General features: G+C 41.9%; 1 protein-coding gene across 1 annotated transcript in view; it reads left to right on the forward strand.

The window, feature by feature from the left end:
• cacna1db (calcium channel, voltage-dependent, L type, alpha 1D subunit, b) overlaps window positions 1-25,849 on the forward strand; it is a 114,405-nt gene that overhangs the window by 45,555 nt on the left and 43,001 nt on the right. Inside the window, exons 5-24 of the mRNA XM_079679472.1 lie at window positions 805-947; window positions 2,572-2,724; window positions 3,731-3,927; window positions 12,890-12,993; window positions 13,171-13,340; window positions 16,430-16,504; window positions 18,273-18,357; window positions 18,500-18,526; window positions 19,022-19,182; window positions 19,301-19,526; window positions 19,765-19,972; window positions 20,188-20,308; window positions 20,409-20,523; window positions 20,678-20,738; window positions 20,820-20,880; window positions 21,312-21,456; window positions 21,587-21,716; window positions 22,690-22,749; window positions 24,306-24,412; window positions 24,592-24,679. Of these exons, the coding sequence (XP_079535598.1) occupies window positions 805-947; window positions 2,572-2,724; window positions 3,731-3,927; window positions 12,890-12,993; window positions 13,171-13,340; window positions 16,430-16,504; window positions 18,273-18,357; window positions 18,500-18,526; window positions 19,022-19,182; window positions 19,301-19,526; window positions 19,765-19,972; window positions 20,188-20,308; window positions 20,409-20,523; window positions 20,678-20,738; window positions 20,820-20,880; window positions 21,312-21,456; window positions 21,587-21,716; window positions 22,690-22,749; window positions 24,306-24,412; window positions 24,592-24,679 (2,437 nt within the window). The remainder of the gene's footprint in view (window positions 1-804; window positions 948-2,571; window positions 2,725-3,730; window positions 3,928-12,889; window positions 12,994-13,170; window positions 13,341-16,429; window positions 16,505-18,272; window positions 18,358-18,499; window positions 18,527-19,021; window positions 19,183-19,300; window positions 19,527-19,764; window positions 19,973-20,187; window positions 20,309-20,408; window positions 20,524-20,677; window positions 20,739-20,819; window positions 20,881-21,311; window positions 21,457-21,586; window positions 21,717-22,689; window positions 22,750-24,305; window positions 24,413-24,591; window positions 24,680-25,849) is intronic.

Raw genomic sequence — 25,849 nt, forward strand, 5'->3', positions numbered from 1 at the left:
GCTTATCCTGTTCCCTGTTGTACCTAGACCCATAATCACTCATGAATTGCAAAAGCATTACAGCTGCTAAGATTAGTCCGGTGTTTTAACAGAAAAATATGAATTACATATTTTATTTAGCAATTTTCTCATGCAAACATGGTCAGAAAATGCTGTTTTCAGCCTCTCAAATACGAGACTTCCTGTTATCTTCTTTTTATATCCTTTCAAACTGAATATTTTGGGTTTTGGACTGAGAAAACAGACATTATCTTGGACTTTAAGAAACTGGGATGGACATTTTCCTCTATTTCCTGACATTTGATAGACCAAACGATTCATCCATTAATCTAGAAATTAATTGGCAGATTAATCAATAATAAAATGATCTTAAAATTCTCTCCGTTATTTGCCTAACTCACAGCTGATCCTTATAATGTCCAGTAGAAAGCTGGCAGTAATGTTTTGACACACACACACACACACACACACACACACACACACACACACACACACACACACACACACACACACACACACACACACACACACACACACACACACACACACACACACACACACACACACACACACACACACACACACACACAGCCTTGTTTAGAGTGATGGGTTATCAGTGGACCACCTGGCCCCAGTAAGACTTCAATGTAAACTGTGATGAACGGTGAAAAGCTAAAGGTAAGCACACACACACATAAAGCATGTCATACACTTGCACACACACCCAGAAGCAGGTACACAGAGGACACATGGCTTTGTTTTCTGTTTTCATCTCTCCCCCTTTGCCTCTCTGCTCTCCATCAGGTTGTTCAGTGTGGTTCTAGAGATGATAACCAAAGACGCTGACTCGGGCGGCCAGTCTGGAGGAAAACCCGGGGGCTTCGATGTCAAGGCCCTCCGAGCCTTTCGCGTGCTACGACCCCTCCGCCTTGTCTCTGGAGTTCCTAGTGAGTTCACATGGAGCTGTTTCTTGGTTTAAAGCACGTATTTTCCCCTTTTAAGCCCTGCACAATCTTCTAAGGCTTTTAATCTGGGTGACAATGGGTGCGGTCAGGCACCCAAACCTAAATGTCAGGTTGGTTTAAAAGTGGATCCAGTCGCTGAACACAGACAAACAGGCAGGAGAAGTTTACCTGAGTAGTCCCTGCAGATGGAAATTGGTTAAAAAGGTAAGGATGACTGAAGACAACAGACGAGGAATGGAGAAGGTTGTTGGCCAGAAGGCAGCATGGCAGACGAACAGACAGGAATCCTGGAGCACAGGAAAACAGGAGCATTAAGAACAAAATAAATACTCTCCTCAAAACATGCTAGAGCTAGTGTTCTTTTGTCAATTAACATGTTTTATAAACCTGAAGAAATAGATGGTGGGTTAGCCAGCTAGCAACAAAGGGCTGCGCTAATGAGCAAGTTAGCCTAGCTTTAAAGCCTCAGCTAGCTCGCAGAGTGGTGGGAGCAGGCAGTTGTTAGACAACCAAGTCGCTGCCAAGCCTAATTCGGGTTTCACAGCAACTCAGCAGAATCCTATAGGTGACGTCAGGGACACCATGTTGATGTATACAGTCTATGCATGTGACACACAGCTGAGCAGCATATGAAATGTAACTCTCACCTAAAGCTGACAAGGACAAAGATTTCTCATTTGGCACTTAGAGAACCTTTGTTGTTGAAGAAAGCAGGGAAACACGCAAACATAATGAAAAGCACCCAAAGGTCACCAAACTCTAGGAAACAACAACAACAACAACAACAATAACAGTGTAAATAAAGGCGCAATACAGCTAACAGGTGAGTGAGAAACAGCTGTCAATCAAGCAGAGTGTGTACAACCCACACAGTGTTTAGAAAGAGTCTAATCAGACGACAAAAGTTGAAAATACACCTGTGCATGAAATGTTAGTGTGAGGGAGGTTTTATACAACCTAAATATTATATATATTTCCATCTGCTTAGTCCAATCCCATAATTATCCAGGAGACACTGCCTCCTTCACTGTTTCTGTTCATGTCTGACCTTACATGAAGTTGCCCTAATTTGTCTGTTTCTTTGAGTTGCCATAGCGATGCATCATCTCCCAGTCTCTGGGCAGACGGGACCTCTGGGAAAGATGAGCTGAGTCGACATTTTCAGTTCTATTCTCGTTTAACATTTGTCTTTGTCGGATGGTATGTGCAGTTTAATTAAACGGTGATATTTGGGCTTGTTTGCTGATGCCACCAAGGGTTGGCTTCTATTGCTATTCAGTCCTATCAGAGGCTTTGAGAGAAATACACCAGGCCATAACAACAACCCAAAGATTGCAGGGGTTTTATATGAGTCTGATTGATTTGCTGTGCTTATTGTTTCTTTATATGATTGAATTGAGAAAATAATTCATCAGTCATGAAAGTTATTCATGTATGAAAGGCAGTTGACCTAATAATTAAAACAAAAGCTGATGTTAGTTCAGTTCACCAAATGCTTGAGTGTTCCAGGGTATTCTCTGAATACCTTGAAGGCACTGACGGTTCACTACTGGTTTACAGTATGGATATTTATGTCTGTTTGTCCGTTGCCTCTGTGTGTTTGCAGGCTTACAGGTCGTTTTAAACTCCATTATTAAAGCCATGGTTCCCCTGCTCCACATCGCTCTGCTGGTCCTCTTTGTCATTATCATCTATGCCATCATTGGCCTGGAGCTCTTCATTGGCAAAATGCACGCCACATGCTACATGAGACAAACAGGTATGGTTTTAATGAGTGTTACATTTTTGGTTTAATTTAATTTGGGTTTTAGCAATGAGACTTGCCCTTTTTTCACCTTTTAAACCCTTTTTAAATCCCACATACATCCTGCAGTATGAGCAGGCGTATGTCATTTTAGGATGGATGCAGGTTTTAATCCCTGACACATGTACCTTGTATTTGAATGGTGGCAAGTGAAAGAAAACAGGGCAGAACAACAGATGGGGCTTAAATCCAGTGATTAAATGACTAATATATGGCTATTATGTAAACAGGCTTGGCCTTTACTCCAGCATTGCTTTCAACATGGCAGACATTTTCAAGAAGCAAGGATAAATTGAATGAAGCATGTAGACCTATACTTTACATTCACACACATGCATACAGCCAGTCATAGTGCATGATGGCTGCCAGACAGAAGCTTGAATAACAGATTGCTGGAAAATATAGCAATATGACAGCACTGTATGTATACATCTTTCCACACACCTTTCACCTAATGGACCCTCGCTTTGATGTCCTTTGATCTTTTTTATATAGAGTATATGGACATATGTTTGATGATAAGCTTAATGAAAATCTCTTTACTGTACACATGAATTATTTTTAAAAAAATGAAGGTAATCATTTCTGGAGCTTTTTCAAGATTCAAAGGAAAATGCATTTATCAAAAAAGAGAGATTATGAGAAATGATTACACATCCTACCAAAGGAAAGACAAATTGCTGGTTGGCAAGACAACGTATGATAACCAGTATAGAGGAAGATTATACATTAGTATAATTACGGCCAGTTTTATAATGGCAGTGCTGTAATGTAATGTATGTAACAAAAGGCTTTTGGTACAAAATAAAATCAGTTAAAAGGGTTTTTAACGTTTGAAACTAAAGATATCAGTGCAGAGGCTTGTGAAGTGTTTCAGACCATGGGAATATTAATGTCAATGGTTTTGATTATTTTTTCGCTTTTTGTTAGTAGATTCATCTGTATAACTCTGATCCCCCAGGTGTCCTCGCGGAAGAGGAGGCCACGCCATGTGCGGTGTCTGGTCATGGCCGCCACTGTTTGCTCAATGGTACATTTTGCAGAGAGGGCTGGCAAGGACCCAACAACGGCATCACAAACTTCGACAACTTTTTGTTCGCCATGCTCACTGTGTTCCAGTGCATCACCATGGAGGGCTGGACCGACGTTCTCTACTGGGTAATCTGCCGCTCTGCAAATATGCCTCACACGGGCACCATGTTTTTGGTTTATAAATGTCAGTTTTCAGTTTATTTGTATTGGATTTTGACAGGAAAAATAAGGAGTTACTGAAAATCTGCAGGCTACAACAAACAGGTCATAATGCGCTCCTCATCAAATGTTATGGCAAAATCAACCCGCGCATTTGTATGTTGCAATTTCTCGTTTGACGACCGATGTGAAGCCTTTGGACATAAACAAAGTTATTTTTGGTATCTTTGTATCCGGCTTAAGCTTATATAATGTAACATCAGGAATGGATTTTGACAGATAAATAAGTTTGCCTGCTACACAGTGGTGTTTCTATATGTACAAAAGTGGTGGGGCACAGAAAACTTAGATGTCTATATATAAGCTTCTGCAGTGAGGTTCATGGCTGGTGAGGCACTGGCACTGACTCTTCAGGTTTACAAATATAATATTTTGACCTAAATCAAAATATAATATTATTTTCAAAAGCTTTTTTTGTCTGATGCTTCGATTAATTTTAAACAGACAGTTCAACAAAAGGATAACCAAAAAATGCAATTTTATCATTTAACCCTTTGGAGTCCTGGGCTAATTTGGCCGTTTTCGCATACTTTTGATTTGTCTTACTAAACCCCATTAAGAAATGTTTGGCATGTCAATGTTATGGTATCTTTTTTTTAAGGACAACCTCACCTATATAACTTGATAGTTATTTCTTTCATTTTGAGATACTATATGAACATTTTGGACCCAAAATCACAAAAGAACATAAAAACAGATTTTGACAATGACATTTTTCATATAGGTAACACAAACATACACAACGAAACCATTTGAAAGCTGGAAATATATACATGGGATGTCACTATGATAATGTGAAAGTTTGATTGAGGTAGCATGAACTTTATATACACATTTTATGAACAAATAACAGGTGTATCCATAGGCTTTTTTCCTCATTTCTCAAGTTCTGTCAAAAGTGACAGAGTAGGCAAAACAAAACATTTAAAAGCTTAAATAATGTACATGGGATTTCATTCTGATAAGGCAAAAATGTTATTATAAATATATTACAAATATATATATACACATTATGTACAAAAATCTGTTTTTTCTGTCTTTATCTGTGCCACGCTTCAAAGCAGTTTCAGTCAGCGGGCAACATCACAGGCTCCTCCTCCTCCTCCTCCTCCATGTCAAAAAACAAGCTTATAGCTTGACTCACGTTCAGAGTTCTCTTCATCATAGTTGAATCTTCAAAACTCTAAATCTATTTAACTATATCTAAATTCTCAATGTGTGTCTGTCACTTTACTTCAATCGCAGTCTCCCGCCATCTCTCTTCGTCTCCCGCCGCCTGTCTTCGTATATCTTCGTCTCTCTCCATTTCCCGCCGCCTCTCCTTGGTTCCCGCCATCCCTCTTCGTCTCTTTTCGTCTTGCTTCGTAACTGAGGTTACCTACAGTAACCCCAGCTTCTATGAGTAAATGGCGCAGCCCTCTAAGGCTATCGCTATTGGGTAATCCCCCTGCGCCCCCGCGCAGCACTGAAACACTTGTAGTCCACGCCCACCCGCAAGGTGGGCCCCACCCTCGGGCCTCCTTCCGTTTTAAAAAGGAAGGAGGCCCGACAATCTGCTCCCATACAACATAACTTCTCAGCTATTCGTAGAGCCAGTGGGGCCCCGCACTTAGAGGGCTGCGCCATTTACTCATAGAAGTTGGGGTTACAGTAGGTAACCTCAGTTCTATTTCGTATATGGCTTCGCCCTCTAAGGCTATCGCTATTGGGTTAAGGGCGAAGCATGATGTAGTCTGCGCCCCACTGGGTCCGCCCGGCACTAGAAGCACAGACATACCTGCTCAATAACACCCCCCTGCCTGATGTGCCATGCGTAATGGCTCATCACCGTACCTGGAACATAGCAAAACATGCCTATCTTCCCGACGGGGTGAAGGCTGGGAACAATACATACCGGCCGCTGTGAGAAAGTAGAGACGAAAGTCCCACCTCGTCCTGCGATCGTAGTGGGGGAACAGCAGCTCTCTGCGTGCAGACAGGCAGGAGAGCGCACAGCTGGATCCCTGACGTCACTCACTCTGACCAGGCACTCCGTACAAAGTGTGTTAGAGGAAGAAGGAACATCCCTCCTATAAGGAGGGGAAATGGGCCGCTCTCCGCGTGCCAAAAGGCAGGAGAGAGGCGCACAGCTGGCTCCCTGACGTCACTCACCCCGACAAGACACCCAGTACAGGGTGTGTCAGAGAGGAATGGGAGACAAATCTCAAATAAAAATGAATAAATGAACAGGGGGAAGACCAAGATGCAGCCGTGCAAATATCTTCCACTGACATTCCTCCGTGCAAAGCCGTGGAGGAGGAAATTCCTCTGGTGGAGTGCGCCTTGATGTTCTCCGGGGGCTCCACCCCAGAGGAGACATATGCCTGTGACACAGCCTCACACAGCCAGTGTGACAGCCGTTGTGCAGACAGAGGTTGCCCGATCGAGCTCTCTCTATAGTGCACGAACAGGCGCTGAGAACGGCGCCAGGCCGCCGTGCGCGCCACATAGCAGGACAGCGCGCGCACCGGACAGAGGAGATTTAGAAAAATAGCGGGGGTAAAAACCGCGCAAGACACTGTTCCTGGGATGACAGGAGTGTTTCTTGTATCCCATGGAACTGCTGGGGGGAGAGGCTTCTCTGTGAAGTGCCGTAATGGTCTTCATGGTGACGAGCCACGCCATCGCCGCCGCTGCCCGTGAGGCAAAAGGGCTGCGAGGGAGTTTCCACACGCTGCCTTTCACTCCGTCTCTCCTCATGAGGCGCGTACACGCCCAGGGTATGAGAGGTGTGTGCATGCTGTCCACACGAGGCGTTATAACGGTGCTCGTGGGTTTATTATGACCGTGTGTAGGAGGCGTATCTCGGACAGAGGAATGCCGCGAGCTCTGCAGGTTATTAACCGAGGTTAAAACCGGCAGGCTTCTGCAGCGAGCCCTGCTGTCTACTTAACCAACAGGTTAGTGGCAGCCGGCTTAATTAGCGAGGTCTGCAGGTTATTAACCGATAGGTTAAAACCAGCAGGCTTCTTGCAGCGAGACCTGGCGCCGTGGCGCTGCGGGCGCTACCGCTGGGGGCACTCAGCCTGGAATACTGCTCATTCCCCCGTTCTGGCTTCTCTGTGATGTGCTGTAATGGTCGTCATGGTGACGAGCCACGCCATTGCCCTCGCCGCCGCTGCCCGTGAGGCGAAAGGGCTGCGAGGAAACCTCCACACGCTGCGTTTCACTCCTGCTGTCATCATGAGGCGTGTACACGCTCAGGGGATGAGTGGAGGTGTGTGCAGTGCTGTCCCCATGAGGCGTTATACCGGCGCTCATGGGTTATTATGACCGTATGTAGGAGGCGTATCTCGGACAGGGGAATGCCGCGAGCTCTGCAGGTTTATTAACCGATAGGTTAAAACCAGCAGGCTTCTGCAGGGAGCCCTGCTGTCTACTTAATCAACAGATTAGTGGCAGCCGGCTTAATTACCGGCTCCGCTTTCTCGGAGGCTCTCGCGGAGCAGACCAGGAGCGGGGGAGCTTCACTCCCCTTTGACTCGCCGCCGGGAGACCCTGTCTCTGGGGTGGCGGGGGAGCGGAGACGTGGGACGGAGCCCCTGCAGCCGCCGGGGCGGTTGCTGTGGGCGTCTCTCCGCTTGCGGCCTCCTGTGGCCGGCGTGGACGCCGCGGCTGCTGCGGGCGTTGGTGCCGCTGTGGCAGCTCAGCCGACTGGAGCCAGCTGTACATGCTGGCGAATGCCGTCCACCTGTTCCGCGGCCGTCTTCATGAACTGGGGTCCGAACAGCCCGTCCGGGCTGATTGGAGCGTCCAGTAGCACTTTTCTGTCCGTCTCCGTAACAGACGCCGCCGCGCTGTGGTGACGGAGAGGGGGAAAGCATGTTCGGCCGCCAAGCTGGCACCCTGCTCCGACTCTGTCTCCCCCGTCCGGGGGAGAGGAGGGAGGGGAGAACCGAACGGTGAACCGTGGAGGGAGGCGGGGCAGGAGTTGCTTCGGACTCCTGCCCGGCACTCTGCCCCAGGGACACGAGGCCCCGTCCGCGGGCTCGTAAGCCTGGACGGGCCAATCGTCCTCCTCGGCCACAGCAGCAAGAGTGTCCGCTCTCCGCTTCCTGTCGCCCGAGGGGAGACGAGCGCAGTGCATGCTACCTGTTGGTTTAGAGCCGCGTACGCGTGCTCTGACCCCCGGCAGGATTCGCATACTGCTTTTATCTCTGCAGGTCATAACTCATTATGAACCCAGAGCCACATGAGGGACAACCACGGACGCAGTTGTTGCTCATGATGATTCTCAATTGCTGTGCTTCAGTAACTGTGCTGGTTTGCTGAAAAAAAGAGGGAGCAGATTGCCGGGCCACCTTCCTATTTATACCGGAAGGAGGCCCGAGGGTGGGGCCCACCTTGCGGGTGGGCGTGGACTACAAGTGTTTCAGTGCTGCGCGGGGGCGCAGGGGGATTACCCAATAGCGATAGCCTTAGAGGGCGAAGCCATATACGAAATAGAACATTCCGTTTAACTGATTACCTCAACCCCTCCCTGGTAAATACATCCTGTTGAGCAGAATCTACAGTTTCCAGTATTTTCCGTTCCGTAAAATGATCAAATACGGCGAAGATATTCAAATATGTGCTTCCATTTTTCATACTTTTGAAATGTGTTAACTTTGTATCATCATATCTCCGTGTTTACTGGGTCTTTTTGCATGAAACAAAGACTGGGATATAGTTTCCAGACAGTATTTTCGACAGAAACACACGGCAATGCTGTACGGACTGTTGTTTTTATGCGGCACCGGCTTGAACAGGTCATGTGATCTGATCACGTCGGCGTGACGGTCGACTCCAAAGGGTTAAATATTGAATTGTTCTCTCTTAGTAAGATCCCATTTTCAATAAAATTGCGGTCTTACCTTGACTTGAAGATGAAGTCCATTTAGCTATCCTTCTGGACAAAAATCTCTATTACTTGTTTGTAAAAGTCCTCCTTATCTTCTTGTAGTTTCAAAAGTCTATCATAAATCTAATCGATAGATTTATGATTCGAAAATTATAAAAGTAGGGTAGACATGTGGATATTATCCGGCTGAACAAAACGTGCATTTATCTAACAGGTACGTTTCCCACAGATCTTATTTTGAGCTATTTTCTAAAATCCTATGGAGAAATCTCATTGCTATTTGTGGAGGGAACCCATGCGCAGCTTACTTCCTGGTTTTGGGACACGTCTCTCTCCTCCTCTTCACACACCACACTTTTCGCGGCACACGTACTTACAGCCAATCAGCTCTGAATTATGTGAGATGACGTATGGTGGGGATGGCAGCTCAGTGCCCCTATAGAGTGGCGAAGTCCCTCCCCTTCCGGTGGACCTCATATCGGAAAAATAATGTATTGAAATCAATGGGGAGAGAAAGATTATCTTTCGATCCCGTTTGAATTGTGCCACGAATTAAACATAGGATGTTTGTCAATTTAAAAGATAATTTTGCAAGTTAATTTTTTTTAAATGTGTCGTAAAACTGTGAACTGTGAGCGCTCAATGAAATACAACTCTGGTCTTGCACACGTCACCAACACCAAGATGGCCGTCACGTTGGTACATTTCAGCTGGCGAAAAGTATTAAAAGAGGTGAAAATCACTACAGGTCTGGGCATGTTGAGAGCTGTACATACAAAAAAGGGGAGTTAGTCGGTTCCGTAAGAGCCAGCATGCGGGACCGGCTTTACAAGGTAACGTTAATGTCAGCTAGCTAACATTAGCTAACAAGGTACACTCTCGTGTTTTGTTTTAGTTGCTCTTCGAGAACGAGCAAGAGGTACTATTACTGGTATGATAACAACCTGGTACAAAGCACACAGGCATCTTGTTAAAGTAAGTCAGTACAGTAAGTACATGTATTTTTAGCTATCTGGAGGGAATACATCAGTTAGGGATGGGTACCGAGAACCGGTACTAAGTCAATACCGGTACCTGATTGGACGGTATCGGTATACCGTTAAACCGCTGGACAAACGGTGCTGCTATCGGTATATCTGTTACGTCTACTTCCTTCGTTTAACTTTAAACCATTCTGGTTTGTTGGGAACCCTCGTCCCATGTGATGCATCCGGTTTGAGACCCCTCTGATTGGCCACTGTAAATGCCACTCGTCATCTCTCTCAACAGCGCTCTTATTATTGTTGTGAGACTCCCGCAGGCATGGCGGACAGAGCGAAGCGATCAAAGATCTGGGTGCACTTTAAAAAAATGTAGTGGCGATAGTGCAAGGTGCAATCTATGTACTCAATTAGTTGCTTGTAAAGGGGGTGACACAAGCAACTTAATGAGGCATTTGCAACCGAGAAACTCATTGAATCTAAAACGGTGCTAGCGATATACTGCTAGTGCTAATAGTGCTAGCGGGCTTCAGCCGCGCCGTGTGTAAATGTGACCTGAGCGAAGGCTCGCAGGCAGGTTAGCTGCTGCGCACGGGTAATATGTTTTTTTTACCTGAGTGCAGTCTTGCAGGCACATCGCCTTGTCTTTTTTTAGTTTATTAACACCAAATTATTGAAAAGTATCGATAAGAGTATAGAAAAATACCGATACCGATAAGCAGTACCGGTACCGGTGGTATCGATAAAATCCTAACGATACCCATCCCTAGTTATGACAGCATTTACGCGACTCTGGGATTTCTAGTCTTTCTAGTTGGGTATTTTTCATAGTCTTATATTTCAACAGTTTTAAGACAAACTTTGAATTTTTTGACATGGAAATGATTTTTTAAGATTGACAAACAACATATGTGTAATTCATGGAGCAATTCAAACGGGATCAAAAGATAAGTTTTCTCTCTCTATTGACTTCAATGTATTATTTTTTCGGAATAAGTTCCCATGATGCGGAAGTAAGTGGGCGTGACTTCGCCACTCTATTGTCATTATTTTTTTGCCAAACACATTAAATAGGACAATACTCTGAGCATGCGCAGTGTAGTTTTTACAGTCACCGTTCACTTAGACAGTGAGAGGGAGGGCATGATCGGGTTTTGTCCCACATGGCTCTAAACAGCTCAATAGGCACACACTGTAGACACTAATTAGAAGAACACAGAATAAAAAAGCAATGTACAGACGAATCAGATGATTAAACATGATCATAAAAACATTTTAATATATTTTTAGCATTTTTTTGTAATCATTATTTGTAATACTTTCTGCTGACACTACGTGGGGCTGTGCCCCACCTGCCCCTAATGACCAGTCGCCACTGCTGCTACATGAACAACGAGAACCTAAAATATAAAATCTCAAATTAGATATTGTTTCTCCCACAAATTCAATATGAATCTTTTTATTTTAAAAAGTAGTTCTCATTGAGAGCGGTAGGCTGAACCATTACCAATCTTTGAGTTAATAACAAGTATTTTAAAACCAAAAGAGGCCAGCCTCACTTCAAAACCCACAGCCTCATTAACAATGGTCACCAACAGCTTTTAATTATCCAAAACACTGAGCACTGAAGCTCATTTCAGAGTGAGTTTTCATCTAAATCCACCCACATCTTTTTATTGATGGAGACCCTCATGGATGGAATAATGAACCTCTCTGCCTCCTTCTCGGCCGTCCTCTTTCTTCCTCACAGACTCTTTACTTCTCTTGTACACGTATGTGTTACCATGGCAATCCCATGCTATTACTGCTGATGAAATGGTGAAGGATGGACACTCGACAAACCTTAAAGAAGGATAGATAGAAGGATAGCGAAGGATGGATAGATTAAATCTCACCTCTGACCTTTCCTACTGAAACAAACTAAACATAGCTGCAGAGTCGATGCATTATGACGTCTCTGCAAAGCCAGCTGGTGTAGGGATTTCTTTCAAAAGGAATACAAGTGCTAGAGTAGAACTGCATGCATGTAGACAGTGCGTTGAAAAGCATAGGGTTGAGGTTAATTGGAATGTTAGAAATTGGGTTTAAATGGTCAATCATCAGTTATTAACTTGTTCCCAGCTCTATTAAAATACACTTTAGCACTATAGTATTTTACACTGTCTCATCGCAGATATCACATCTGCTAATACCTCATCCACTCATTACTAACCAAGTTTTCTCTTACATGTTGCCCTCTAGTGGTCACATGTCCTGTTCTAGTTTTAGTTGTAGCTCACTGAAGCTTATTTTCCTTTGAAGGAAATGATGTGCTTTGACAAACTCAAGACTACATTATATCTACTGTAACATCCAGTACTAAATTATTGGAACCTTTGAGCTAAGTAAGATGGGCCGCTCTCCACAAATGACACAATAACCTACACACAAACACTAATATTGACGGTACATGAGATTACTTACATTCTTAAATTGACCCTTTTTTTGTGGCTCTGCTCGGAAGAAAAATGTAAACACAAAAAGTCAAAAGCTCTAAATTATTGGTATGGTTATATAAAACTGAATAGCGTAGTTTATAAAGTGCATATAAGTGGTAAATGTGGTTTTTACTAGCAGAAGCTGTAAAAGGTTGCAGACACACAACCTAAACCCAACCCATTAGAAAGTCCTCAGTCATTTCATGATTCTTTTTTTATTGTGCAACACAACAAACAACCAGTCATTCATATTTAAAACAGATGAAAATGAACTAGATGTCAAAGCAAACATGTAATATAATTATATAACTTACTCAGTTATCCTGGTCTTGGAAAAGTCCATTTTTCTCCTGGAATTGTCAGATAATAGTTTTTTAGGTTTACTAGAGGGAAGCTGTGCACTTCACGACACATTTTATGCCACAGGAAGGAATTGTATGTGATTATGGCATTAAAACAATAGAGTGGTTTAATATGTCCATGAAATATCAATGAACCATGTCTAATATTTTAGAGTTTGTATTTCTATTCAGATGAATGACGCAATGGGCTTCGAGCTGCCGTGGGTCTACTTTGTCAGTCTGGTCATCTTTGGATCCTTCTTTGTTCTCAACTTGGTTTTGGGAGTATTGAGTGGGTATGTTTTGAGACATTATGTTGTCCTTTATTTCTCAACCAAAATACTTCAAACACTAAGAACATTTTCAGACATTTTCAAAATCTCCCAAATATAAGGAATGTCATTACAGGGTTAGAAAGTAGATTGTTTGGTGTTATCTGAAAGCTGACAGTCATTCCACTCTGCCCTTTCCAGAGAGTTTTCCAAAGAGCGAGAGAAGGCCAAAGCTCGGGGAGATTTCCAGAAGCTACGAGAGAAGCAGCAGTTAGAGGAAGACCTGAAAGGATACCTGGACTGGATCACGCAGGCAGAGGACATCGACCCCGAGAACGATGAGGAGGGAGACGAGGAGGGCAAACGGAACCGTGAGTTTCCTGGATTTAATAAATTGTGTCCCTCTCTGTTTAAAGCTGGGACATAAGGATTGCAAACAGAGCTGTGAGTTACCAACCATTATGATTTTCTCAATTTTAAATAATGTTGCACATCTCTTGGTCTCATGGATAGTGATAGGAGGCAGATGAGCAGGGCAAACCATTACTCATCCATCTGTTGTTATGCCACTCTGAAAAGCTCACTGAATGTCATAAAGAAAACGTTGTATGCATCTGACACACTGCGCTGGCTCAGCTAATAATGCATTACTTTTTCCCACAAACAGATGGTAACCAACTCTTTTAAGAATGTGAGTGTGACCACCTAAAAGGTACAGACCGACAGGTTACCCTTAGAAAAGGACAGGTCTCTAATCAGTACATACTGTAGGGACAGTATCACATATTGCTGGTTGTGGATAACATGCAAATGTCGCCTTAAAAAATGCAGTTGATAAAATCTTTATCCAGGCATCCCCTTATGCAGTTTGGTACACCAGGTCTATTCTACAAGAGTGAATCATACCACCGGAAAATTACAGTTCATTTCAATTCAAGCAGTATGCATCCAAAAATATGGATAACATTAAGTATAGAATGCATTTCGACAAAACCATTATATGACTTAGTATTTTTTCTCTTATTTTACAAGGCCGCCATTTTTTGGTCATTGTGTGTCTTATTTTGCTTACATCACTTGAATGTGTTGCAGTGGCACAGTGTATAGTTTACATACTCAATGTATTACACATGAAGATGCTCGTGATCATCTCTATATCAGTTATATCTTTATTGGATATAATAAGGGGCTTTTAGTAAAATACTGCCCCTCCACTCTCACTGTTTTGTGTCACAACAGAGGTGTTAACAAGTGAAAACTGTGACTCGAGCCGTGGAAGCAGCTTCTGAGGTAGCACTAAGAAAGTGGGCGCCAGCATTGCATTGATGTTCAGTCTTTTCTATGGTGCGGCCTTGTGTGTGTGGTCACCATGACAACACAGGGGTAACTGTGGATGTATGGTCTTGTGTATGTACAAAAAAATATTGCTTATTGTGATATGCAGGAGGCTTGAACAGCATTCAAATACCTAGAAGACGTTCATGTTTGTGATTTTACTGGAACAGTAAACAGGAAGTGGCTGCAGACTGTTTGCTTGAACGACAGTAAACGTTCAGGGTGGGTGGTTGCATGAAGCATTTCAAGAGATTCTTTAGGCCAGGGGTTGGCAATTAAGTTTGGCCTTGGGCAAAACATTTTCTGAACCACTAGATGGCGGGCCGGAACATAGTCAAAGGCTTATTTAAAGGTGACCGATCATGCAAAATGCACTTTTGTACGTCTTTTATACATGAATATGTGTCCCCGGTGTTCCAGGGAACTCACCTAATGTCAGAAAACACAACCCTCTCTATTTTCCTCCATACCCAAATCTCTAAAAAAGGGGCTGCAACGGATCTGATACAGACTGATACAGATTTGAACACTTCTGTCACGTCACAGAAGTGGCGCTACGGCTATTGGGCCAACTCCACCAATCAGGAGTGGACAGCCACGGACATTGCCGTTCGAAAGCGCTGGAGACGCTGTAGTACATATGCCAGGCCTGTAGATGGTGCTGTTTTCACAGAATAAGCCCATGCAAAGACAGTGTTAAATTGAGCGAAATGAGGAATGGCTAAAATGCATGATCTGTTTGGTATTTTGAAAAATAAAAAGTATAAATATGCCTTATATAGGTATGGTCCTACAATATATTATTCAAATATAGCATGATAGGTCCACTTTAAGTAATTGTTAAAACATGTGACACGTTCAAATGCTTGGGGGGCGGGGTGTTACGGTGCTGTTGCGGTGCCGTTCTGTGATTCTCCAGACTCTACAGATGGCCAGTCCACCACTGCTCACAAGCTTATTAAGATCCAAAGCTTTAGTGCGTTTTGAATCAACTTTTCTTTCAAAGCAACGCTGCCAACTGGGGTGGCCGCATATGCACCACCACCCCTCGCCCTCCATGATCAAGCGGCTTTCTCCGATTTTGTTGTCAATGTTTTGACTGAACTTTGTTACTGTTCACATATAAGTAAACATTACGTTTGAATGATTTAGTGAGCTGGTGTTATTTTTTTCACACCCCAAACTATTGGCTATTTCAGCACCACGCGCTGTTCACCTACTTATTGATACACTATCAGCGTCAGTGCACCCCGCTGCCAGATTGTGCCTGTGCTGTCAGTTTTTTATATCCTCCAGTTATCACCCTGCTTTTACCTCTGCTGCTTTTGTAGACTTTAGACGCGACAAACAAACTAACTCTTTCTTTGATCCCTGCAGTGACTGTGTGCCTTGTAATTAACTGTCTGTAGATTGCTGCTAACATTAGTTTTCTCCCCTCTCTGCCCTTTCTCTTCCTATTGTTTCTTCATATCTTCTTTTTCTTGTTACCAAAAGTCTCTGCTTTCTATCTTCTCCTCCTTAATTTCTAATTATTTCCAGTCTAATAATGTGGTATTGGTTACTATGTCCAGAATACTTTTAACTTAAAATGCTTAATGAGACATTTTTGAGAATTTAGTTTGGTTAATATTTGTATATAATTACTACCGAGATATACTGTATGTATTGAGTAGGGCATTTTAACACTCTCAAACTACCTCAAACTGTCCAAAGTACCTCACGCATATCATTTAAATGTCTGTACTGCATTAATTCTCTGTCAGCTGACATAATAATATACATATTATTACTACTTACTACTTTTTCACTTCAGTAGGTAGATATATGTTTTCCTTTCTCTTTGCTTGTTTGTGCCGAACCCCTTTCTGCTAGAAATAAATCCTTAACTGTATAGCAAAATATATTCCATGCTCAGATTCTGCAGTTTGTCTTTTATCATTAGACAATAATACTGTATGTTCTTTACACCTGTAGCTATTCTGGACATGGTACCTGTGTCTGTACTGTAGTAATGTAGTACTGTAGCTGTTTTGCCGTACATTCCTCTCTCTCTTGTTCTGCTGTGTACTGACTCACTGCTTCCTCTGCTGTCTGGCTGTGTGAACTGCATGTTGGTAACACCAAGGGGTCACGCTGGCTGACCTCACACAGAAGAAGAAAGGGAAGTTTGGCTGGTTCACCCAGTCCACAGAGACACAGGGTAAATGTGTTTGTGTGTTGGAGTGTGTGGGAGTGTGTGTTGTTTTTAGCATGTTCATGAGGACAGTTCATCTTGGTCCTGGAGGGCTCCTCCGCTTGCACATGCTTTGCTTGTGCTTTTGTGTTTGCATGCCCTTAGTTTCATTGATCAAAATCTGATCCTCTGCATCCTCATTATAAAAAAAAAATCAATTTCATCGGAAAACATGGACCTGATCATCCATTAGCAATGAACCCCTTTAGACTTTGCATTATGTTGCCCGCCAGCAGTAAATAAAGCCTTTATAGTGAAATGAAGGAGAGAGAAGTGACCGAGAAGCAGATTATGGGAAAGTGGCCTACTATATAAGGAACAATAACAGAAAAGTTATAGGTAACACTCTAACACAACAGACAGTACCAATTCTTTTTGAATATAAGTTAATATTTAGCATTGTAAGGACACAGTAGCACCCGAAAAGTGTTTAAAGATAGTATATAATCTGTTTTTTGCTAACACACCTGCCATAGCTGTAGGCGGTTTTCGAGTTGTCCGTTTGTACCTTTTGCAATATATTAATTTCCCTGCCAGGATTTATTTCTAATTTGACTAAAATATCGACATGGACTCAAGCATGACGTGATTGGATTTTGTCGGTTGAAGTTCGAGGTCAATGTGACCTCACCAAGGCGTTTTTGTCCATAACTCAAGAACTCTAACGCTCTAACGCTCTAACGCTAATAATTACTTATTGATTTTAAATCAAATGTCCAATTGGATGAACATGTTTCAAGCCTGTTCCTTACTTCTTTAACTCTTCATCCATCAACATTTTATTTTAATATGAGTTTGAATATTTCATCCTGACCCATCTTGATGTTTAAAAAAAAGCATAACAATGTTTTCATTTAATCTGGTGACTATATTTACTATATTATGAGTGAGAGGTAAGTATTTTTGTACAGATCTCTCATCCAACCATCGTCAACTTCATTTCATTTGTCATTTATAAAAACAACTTTTTATGCATGTACATCTTAAATTATTTTGAATATGCTGTAACACTGTGATTATTGAACTCATACTTGTAGCAGTACACAGACCTGGACCAAATAGTCTGACTAAATATGTAAACCTCTAAACTCTTATCTGAGTAACCCTATTTGTATCTCAAATTATGATTCTGTATTTCCAATCGATATGTTTGTTTGTTTTTTAAAAACATTAATGATGTAAAAAGTCAAATTTGACTCAGGTCTGGCATTATGTACTCACTCACTGTTAATGTAGAAACCTTAGAAAATGCTATATTTTTTTAGTGACTGTCAGTCTCATTCTTTGAGAGCTAAAACAAACTCTTATTAAGGAAAACAATCATTTCCTTTGATTAATGTCAAACTTTGAGAAGTGTCACACCGCAATTTCTATTTACACATGCATTAAGTCAGTTTTCCAGGGTTTGGAAACTTTGTAAAACATGAAAGAAATGTCCTTTGACATACCTTCAAGTGGAAAAGTAAAAATTGGAGAGGATCTTTTAAACATATGACATCATCGTATAGTGAAGGCCACAAGAACTGTTGGTTTACTGTCAGCTGATAAGATAAATTGTTTTAATATTAAACCAAGTCAAGACAAAAATGCATGTGTTTCAATAGAAAAAGCTAGTACAATGCAAATTTAATGGGCAACATGTACCTTCAGGACACCATTTACTTTGACCTTTTTGCTAACTTGACACCTTATCATCTCACGTTGATTTCCTGTGTATGTGTGTGTGAAACCACAGCGAGCATGCCCAGTGAGACAGAGTCGGCGAACACGGACAATCACAACGGAGAGGATAAAAAGTCCCCCTGCTGTGGGCCGCTGTGGTGAGTGTGACATGTTGGGGCAATAAAAGAGTATTGTACAGCCAATAGACCCAGAGGCTGTTGTACATTAATATGTGTGTTAAACACAAATGCACATTTTGTTGACCTTAATTTAAATCTGCGTAATTTTTATTCCCCCCAGTCAAAAAATATCTAAGTCAAAGTTCAGGTTAGTACCCTGGTACTGTATGAGAGTGCATGGCATATGCATTCTTCATTCAATCAATTCAACTCATCCTGCATGGGTCACTCTTACCTCGTGTTTTAATTTTTCCAATCCTCAATGTTTTGATCTAATATTCGATGCGATTCATGTCATATATCCAACCCATCATTGTAATTTCTGATCTCACTACAGTTTCCTTTTATTTTCCCCCTTTACTTAACTTCAATCCATCCAAGACCTTTACGTAACAGATTTTTTCCTCTTTTACTAATTGTAACATTTTGCTTCCATGTTATTTCACCACATCTAACTGTATATGTAAGAAACATGTAATTATCAAATATATACATATGTTAAGTCCAAAGCCAGAAGAGTTGATTCCAAAATATGTGAAATTCAAGGAAATTCTTATTGGTCTTATTTCTAAACCTAACTCTTCTGAAAATGGCCCCAAGTATTCTGATCATTAATTTTAAAATTGTAATATTTTTCTGTCAGTCGTCAGTGGAGGCGGTGGAACCGTTTCTGCCGCAGAAAGAGTCGAACAGCCGTGAAATCTGTGACGTTTTATTGGCTGGTGATCCTCTTGGTGTTCCTCAACACTCTCACCATCGCCTCTGAGCACTACAATCAGCCAGATTGGCTGACGGAAGTACAGGGTATCTTCATTTTGATATTTTCTGCTCTTTTTGGTTGTATAACATGTATTCAGGTCAGTTATTTTAAAGACGTGGCTGAACTACAAGATGTCTGATAATTGTATCCCCTTCTCCTTAGATGTAGCCAACAAAGTTCTCCTGGCGATGTTCACGTTGGAGATGCTGGTGAAGATGTACAGTTTGGGCCTGCAGGCATACTTTGTGTCCCTATTTAACCGCTTTGACTGTTTCGTGGTGTGCGGAGGCATCGTAGAGACCATCCTGGTGGAGCTGGCCGTTATGTCTCCGCTGGGTATCTCTGTATTCCGTTGCGTAAGACTTCTAAGGATCTTTAAAGTCACACGGTAAGCAGAACTTATCGGTCTTTCCTCTGATATCAACAGGGATACTCACTTGTAAAGGTTGCAAATTGGACCAGGATTGACTTCCACACTTGTTGTGATGTCAAAAGTCTTGCTTGTAGTCTCACCCCTCAAAAACTGATTTCAAATGAGCACAGAGAAACTTTGCACATTCAGCTGATTCGTTTCAGTTTGTGTGTGTGTCTGTCCTTCATTAACTCATATATTTCTTCTTCTCCAGTCATTGGGCGTCTCTCAGTAACCTGGTGGCGTCTCTGCTAAACTCCATGAAGTCCATCGCCTCCCTGTTGCTGCTGCTCTTTCTCTTCATCATTATTTTCTCCCTGCTCGGCATGCAGCTATTTGGGGGAAGGTTCAATTTTGACGAGACTGTGACCAAAAGGAGCACGTTTGATAACTTCCCCCAGGCCCTGCTCACTGTGTTCCAGGTGAGTGTTCGACTTTACTCCGTTTAAATGGCAAATTGTAACATCCGCTCACAGCGTCTGAGGTTTCTCTCCCTCGGCACGCTTTCTCAGTCTCAATCCTTAGTCTCTTAGTCGTTCTCCATGTGAGTTCATGTTTGCATCATGGTGGACAGTTTCTTCACTGGGTATTAGAATAAATGATGGAAATGGTTTTAACTGCATATCATGTTTGCCAGATCTTGACAGGAGAAGACTGGAATACAGTGATGTATGACGGCATCATGGCGTACGGTGGCCACGCCTCTTCTGGAATGGTGGTCTGCATTTACTTCATCATTCTCTTCATCTGCGGAAACTGTATCCTACAAATGCTAACACTTGTTTTGTAGTTAATTGTTCAATGTTCCTTAATCCTTTAATTGTTGGTCAGTGTTTCCTCTTTAAGTCACATTTCCAGACATCCTGCTGAACGTTTTCTTGGCCATCGCTGTTGACAACCTGGCAGACGCAGAGAGCCTCAATACAGCACAGAAGGAGGAAGAGGAGGCCAAGAAGAGGAAGAATAGCATCAAGTACAGTGACATATTTCATATTTTAATTGTCGTTCACATTTTCTGTTTTATTGTTTGTGTAGATCTTTGTCAAAATTTGTTACAAGAACTTTCTATTGGCAGAGAAAACGGCCTTCCGCCTGGTTAGTCACTCTGTTTTATCCGTCTCTCACAGAGAAGCAAGCATAGACAAGAAGAGAGTTGCTATAATAGACATCAAGGATGGAGATACCAAGGTAAATTCTACTTCAATAGTTTTTTGAACAAGTTTTTATCTCAGTCATTTTGTATTTATTTAATGCTTAATCTGACTGCAGGAGCCAGCAGAGGCTTTGCTGGAGGAGGACAAGGAGACATATCCTGCTATCAACACTCCAGGTATAATTAACTTGTCTTTAGTACTACTGGGATCCAAAATGAATCCATCCAAGTTTATTGTGTTTATTTGTAGCTTAGTGATTAAATATGATTTGCAAGATTCAGCAAGATACTTCACATTATTGGCAGACGATGAATAGCAAATGTTTTAATAAATCAAAGAATTTCAATCGAAACTGAGAAAAAGCAACAAAAATGAACTGACAGTGAAAATATTGATCAAAATTACATTAAAACTGCACATTTATCTGAATTGTATCAGCTTTCTAAAAACAGCTGACCGGGGAGTAAAGAGTTTAAAGCGGTAAATGTTAGAATGGCATACACATGTGGTTTCTTCCAGTTGCCATGATCATCCGCGGTGAGAGTACATATATAACTGAAGGATTGTTTTCATGTTCAGGGGGATTCAAATAAGTTTTGTTTTCCAGCAGGTGGCGATGAAGAAGATAATGAAAACCTTCCAGAAGTCCCGTTGGGGCCCCGCCCCCTGAGGCTGTCTGAACTCACCATCAAAGAAAAGACTCTGCCCATCCCAACGGGAAGCGCTTTCTTCATCTTCAGCAGCACTAACCCGTGAGTCTCACACGCCGATATATATTTATAGCAGAAACTATTCTGATGTATTCTAAAGCAGCGGCAGGAAGCTCAAATGTGAGATGTGTCACTAAACCAACCTTGTTGTTACCCTCACTTTTTGCTGTAGGTTTCGTGTTTTCTGCCATAAACTGATCAACCATCACATCTTCACCAATCTCATCCTGGTCTTCATCATGCTCAGCTCCGTCTCTCTGGCTGCTGAGGACCCCATCCGCAACTTCTCTGCTCGCAATATCGTACGTAGAAAACCACCTGGACTTTAGTTAATAACTGTCCCATAAGGCTATCCCACATCTTTTAAACAATGTAACGGTAGTTGATAATCAGCCTTTATCCCAGCAGATATTTTGACACGAGACAGTAGAAAAAGCAAAGATGTAAGCAAAAAAAATCATGATTGCTGAGTTCCCTTTTGTTGCTTCAATTTCAAGGTCCATGGTTGCCATGAAAAGTATTTCTTGGTCAGCAAGTTTTCTAAGTGGCAGTCTTGATAAGAGTTGGTTGAGATTATTTAGAGGCCAAGGAAAGGTGCTGCAATGCTTCCTTTCTAATGTCCTTCAGCGTAGGCTACACTGGACCATCATAGAAAGAAAATGGGATAATGTCAAACACAATTCTTTGCAGCAGCATAATTTCAAATGAATGCAGACCAACGTCAATAACACCCACCATCATATAATTACGTAGCCAAGCAAAGTGCAGCCATTATGTATAAACACCAGGGTTGTCCTGTTCCTTGTCATTATTAGGGTTTATTTTTTACCATTGGACTGCAACCATACTATGTCATACTATCATGGCTTTTTTTGGACCGATAAAAGTACTTTATCTTATAAAGACACTATCATTAAAAATGTAAAAATGTCTGCTGTGAAAAAGGCCAATGGAAAGCATGATCTTTCTCATTACACTCAATTAACATTGACATTTTACCACCTGCCTCAGTAGAAGCACAATAGCAACCCACAATTATGTAATTAGAGATTTTAACCAGTGCATGTTACGTAAGGCAGTTGTCCTGTTTGGATTTTTTTCTAAAAAAGCCACAACAAATGATTTTCTCCCCTACTAACCAATATAGATCACTGCAACACAATACTGTATCAGAATCTTGCCTTGTCCATCTGTGTTAAATGATATAAATACTGAATGTTATTGTGCTGTCTTGGAATGACTTGATGACTTGAACTTGTGCATTGCCTCTTGCAGATACTTGGTTATTTTGACTATGCTTTCACCGCAATCTTTACTGTTGAGATCCTGTTGAAGGTAAATGAGATTTGTGCTGTGTTGTGCTGTGCTGAGTAGAGCTTCAGTAACCCTCCGTGCTTATGTCACTCTGATTGCCTCCTCAGATCCTAGGCTATGCAGACTATGTCTTCACTAGTATGTTTACATTTGAGATCCTTATTAAGGTAAACAATAACAAATAGTTGCGCTGACTCAGCAACAACCCACCACTTCCAAGCTTGCCGCATACGTCCTCCCTCCCTTCATTTTTGTCTCTATAATTTTTGTGCAAAATGGCCTCCTGCTTGTCTTGTTGTCATGGCGCCAATAGGTTAAAGTGGAGATCATACGTTTTGTCAGATATTACTTTGTCTGTCAGTCACTGTCAATCACGGCCCACTTTCCCTCTTCATCCTCGACCAGTTTATGGACCAGTGGCTCTCCAGAGTATAACTATTTGTTTGGCTCAAATATAACAGTTTTTTCAAAAAATGTGAAGATTAATAATCATGTTTATATATTTTTTGGGAAAAACAAACATGTTTTTGATTTTCAATTAGAATTGAATTGGAAATATTCTGCACTGTGGAGAGATGAACTCGAACTTGAACTAACATCAAGCTTTATATCCAACTGCCTGATTGCATACTGTATACACACATCCGATCATTTTTCCGTGTATCTTATTAATTAATGCACCACCAAATAATGTCCAAATAAAGACATCCTCAAAAATCAGGAACAATTTTCATTAAGTTTGCTGTAGACTTAAAATCCCCTGCCCCTTTGCTCGCTGCATGCCTGCACCAGGTACATCTCAAGTATTATGGCTTGAGCCTAAAGTTCAATCAGGACAGGATTGAAGGCTTAATCTGCACCGGAAATGAGTGCAGTGGCTTTTAAATTATGTTCCTCGTGCACTGTCTGAACATGATGTGTTGTATATTGTCTTTCTATTTGTGTGTGTGTGTGTGTGTGTGTGTGTGTGTGTGTGTGTGTGTGTGTGTGTGTGTGTGTGTGTGTGTGTGTGTGTGTGTGTGTGTGTGTGTGTGTGTGCACTACAAAAGTACGCATCTGATTTTAGTATTTGGAAATGTGAATCCAAGCTTGCCATCTATTTATCAATAAACACTTAAATGTATTTTATTTAAATTGTAAAATAATGAACCAAAAATATAATATATATTCATACTGCTCGAACCTATAAGGACATACACAATATTAAAGGTACTAATCTGTGTATGTGTGTGTTTGCCCTAATTACATTACATGGATTAACAGTAAATGCAGGATCAGGAGCTGCTAATCAAATTATATTGCTTATTGTTGTCATAAACACTAATGTTTGAAATGCAAAATCAAGGGAATATTCAACAAGAGAAAAAAAAAGAATTCAGTAAAGCCCCTTTTAGTCACTCACAAAATGTTCTTTAGAAAATGCACATTGTAATTAGTTTTTACATAACAGGTCCTTGATATAGTAATAACAGTCATTCAAATCCCATTTCAGCCTGGCTTAAAGCCACCCCTTGTACACTTTGGTGTGTGTGTGTGTTGTCCTCTTTAATCCTGACTGTTGTTCCTTCCTCGTCCAGATGACAGCGTTCGGAGCTTTTCTTCACAAAGGGGCGTTCTGTAGAAACTACTTCAACCTTTTAGACCTGCTGGTCGTTGGCGTGTCTCTAGTATCCTTCGGCATTCAGTATGTATCTTTAAATTCTATTTTAAATGTTGAAATGTCATTGAGCAAATGTGTGGTATTTTTTGCCATGACATGTATATGTTGCTGTTTGTTCCGCTTGTAGCAGAGCAGAAAGGAATGTCAACATTGCCTAAAATCACTAAGCTGAATCCCCTGGTGTTTTTTTCTGTCTCATTTAGGTCCTCTGCTATCTCAGTTGTGAAGATTCTCCGTGTTTTGAGAGTCCTTCGTCCACTCAGGGCCATCAACAGAGCCAAGGGACTAAAGGTCAGAATGAAAATAACAACACGCTACAATGTATGTTAGGGATGTCACGAGAACCCACACTTTCGTACGAGGTAGATGCCAATATTTTGAAAACATGATGGTACCCGTTTTTTTACGGAACCATGGGAACTGTAGTACCTGGAAGTCCAGACACATTCCAAGCCCAATGGAACGATAATGGGACAATAGAAAATGTGTTTGGGGGCAGGGAACTCACTATAAATGCATATAGGGTATGCATATTTTTCCCCCTGATAATTTTACATTGGGAACAACACATTTGTATTAAAATGGGAATATTAGATCTAGTTAACTTCAGCTTTTAGCCGCTGGTGAACGGAGAGTAACATTGTGGTGCATTAAGGCGGTGTTTACACGGGAACAAAACGGGTTGTATCTGCTACTTTTCTCGTGTACAGTATAGCCCGTTCGTTCACACGAGGCCGTAACGGAACCGCGGAAACGGACCCCGCAAACGATAACAGGTCCCAAGGTGGATAGATCTGCAACCGGAACGCTCTGGGGGGCCAAACGGCTCAGTGTGTACGCCCTATACGATAATTTCCTGATAACGATGAAGCCATAGCCCCACCTCTCCCCACCTCTGCTGCTCACTGCTGTAGCATGGTCAGTAGCTACTGTTACTGTCAGTAGCTACTGCTACTGCTACTGACCATGCTACAGATGTTAATCCAAAATCTACAGCTCGACCATGCTACAGATGTTAGTGCAACATCTACAGCTCCTCTACCACAACCATCAGCAACAAGTGGACATGGAGAATTACATGAACTACATGTTGGTAAATCCACCGCAGGGCATGAACAGAAGGGTAACCATGGCAACCATGCTCGGGGGTCTTCTTCGCTGCTTTTGGTGTATTTTGTGGCGGAAGTTACTACGCCACTTACAGGCCCCGCATATGTACTACAGCGTTTTCCAGTGGTCTCGGACACGTTAAATGAGCCGAATGCGTGTGAACGGAAGACTTTTTTGAGAACGAATTTGGTGCGTAAATGCAAACGTTCCCCTATAAATGGGGTCTAAAGCGCTATTCAATAAAAGTGAGGATTGGGTGAGAAAATTACAACATTGTCATTATGTGTTTACCGAAGTGTTCGAGGTGTGGAGGTGTTATAAACAGCAATATGAACTAGAGAATGCAATTCC

The sequence above is a fragment of the Notothenia rossii genome, assembly GCF_949606895.1.
Source record: "Notothenia rossii genome assembly, chromosome: 4".
NCBI lineage: Eukaryota > Metazoa > Chordata > Actinopteri > Perciformes > Nototheniidae > Notothenia > Notothenia rossii.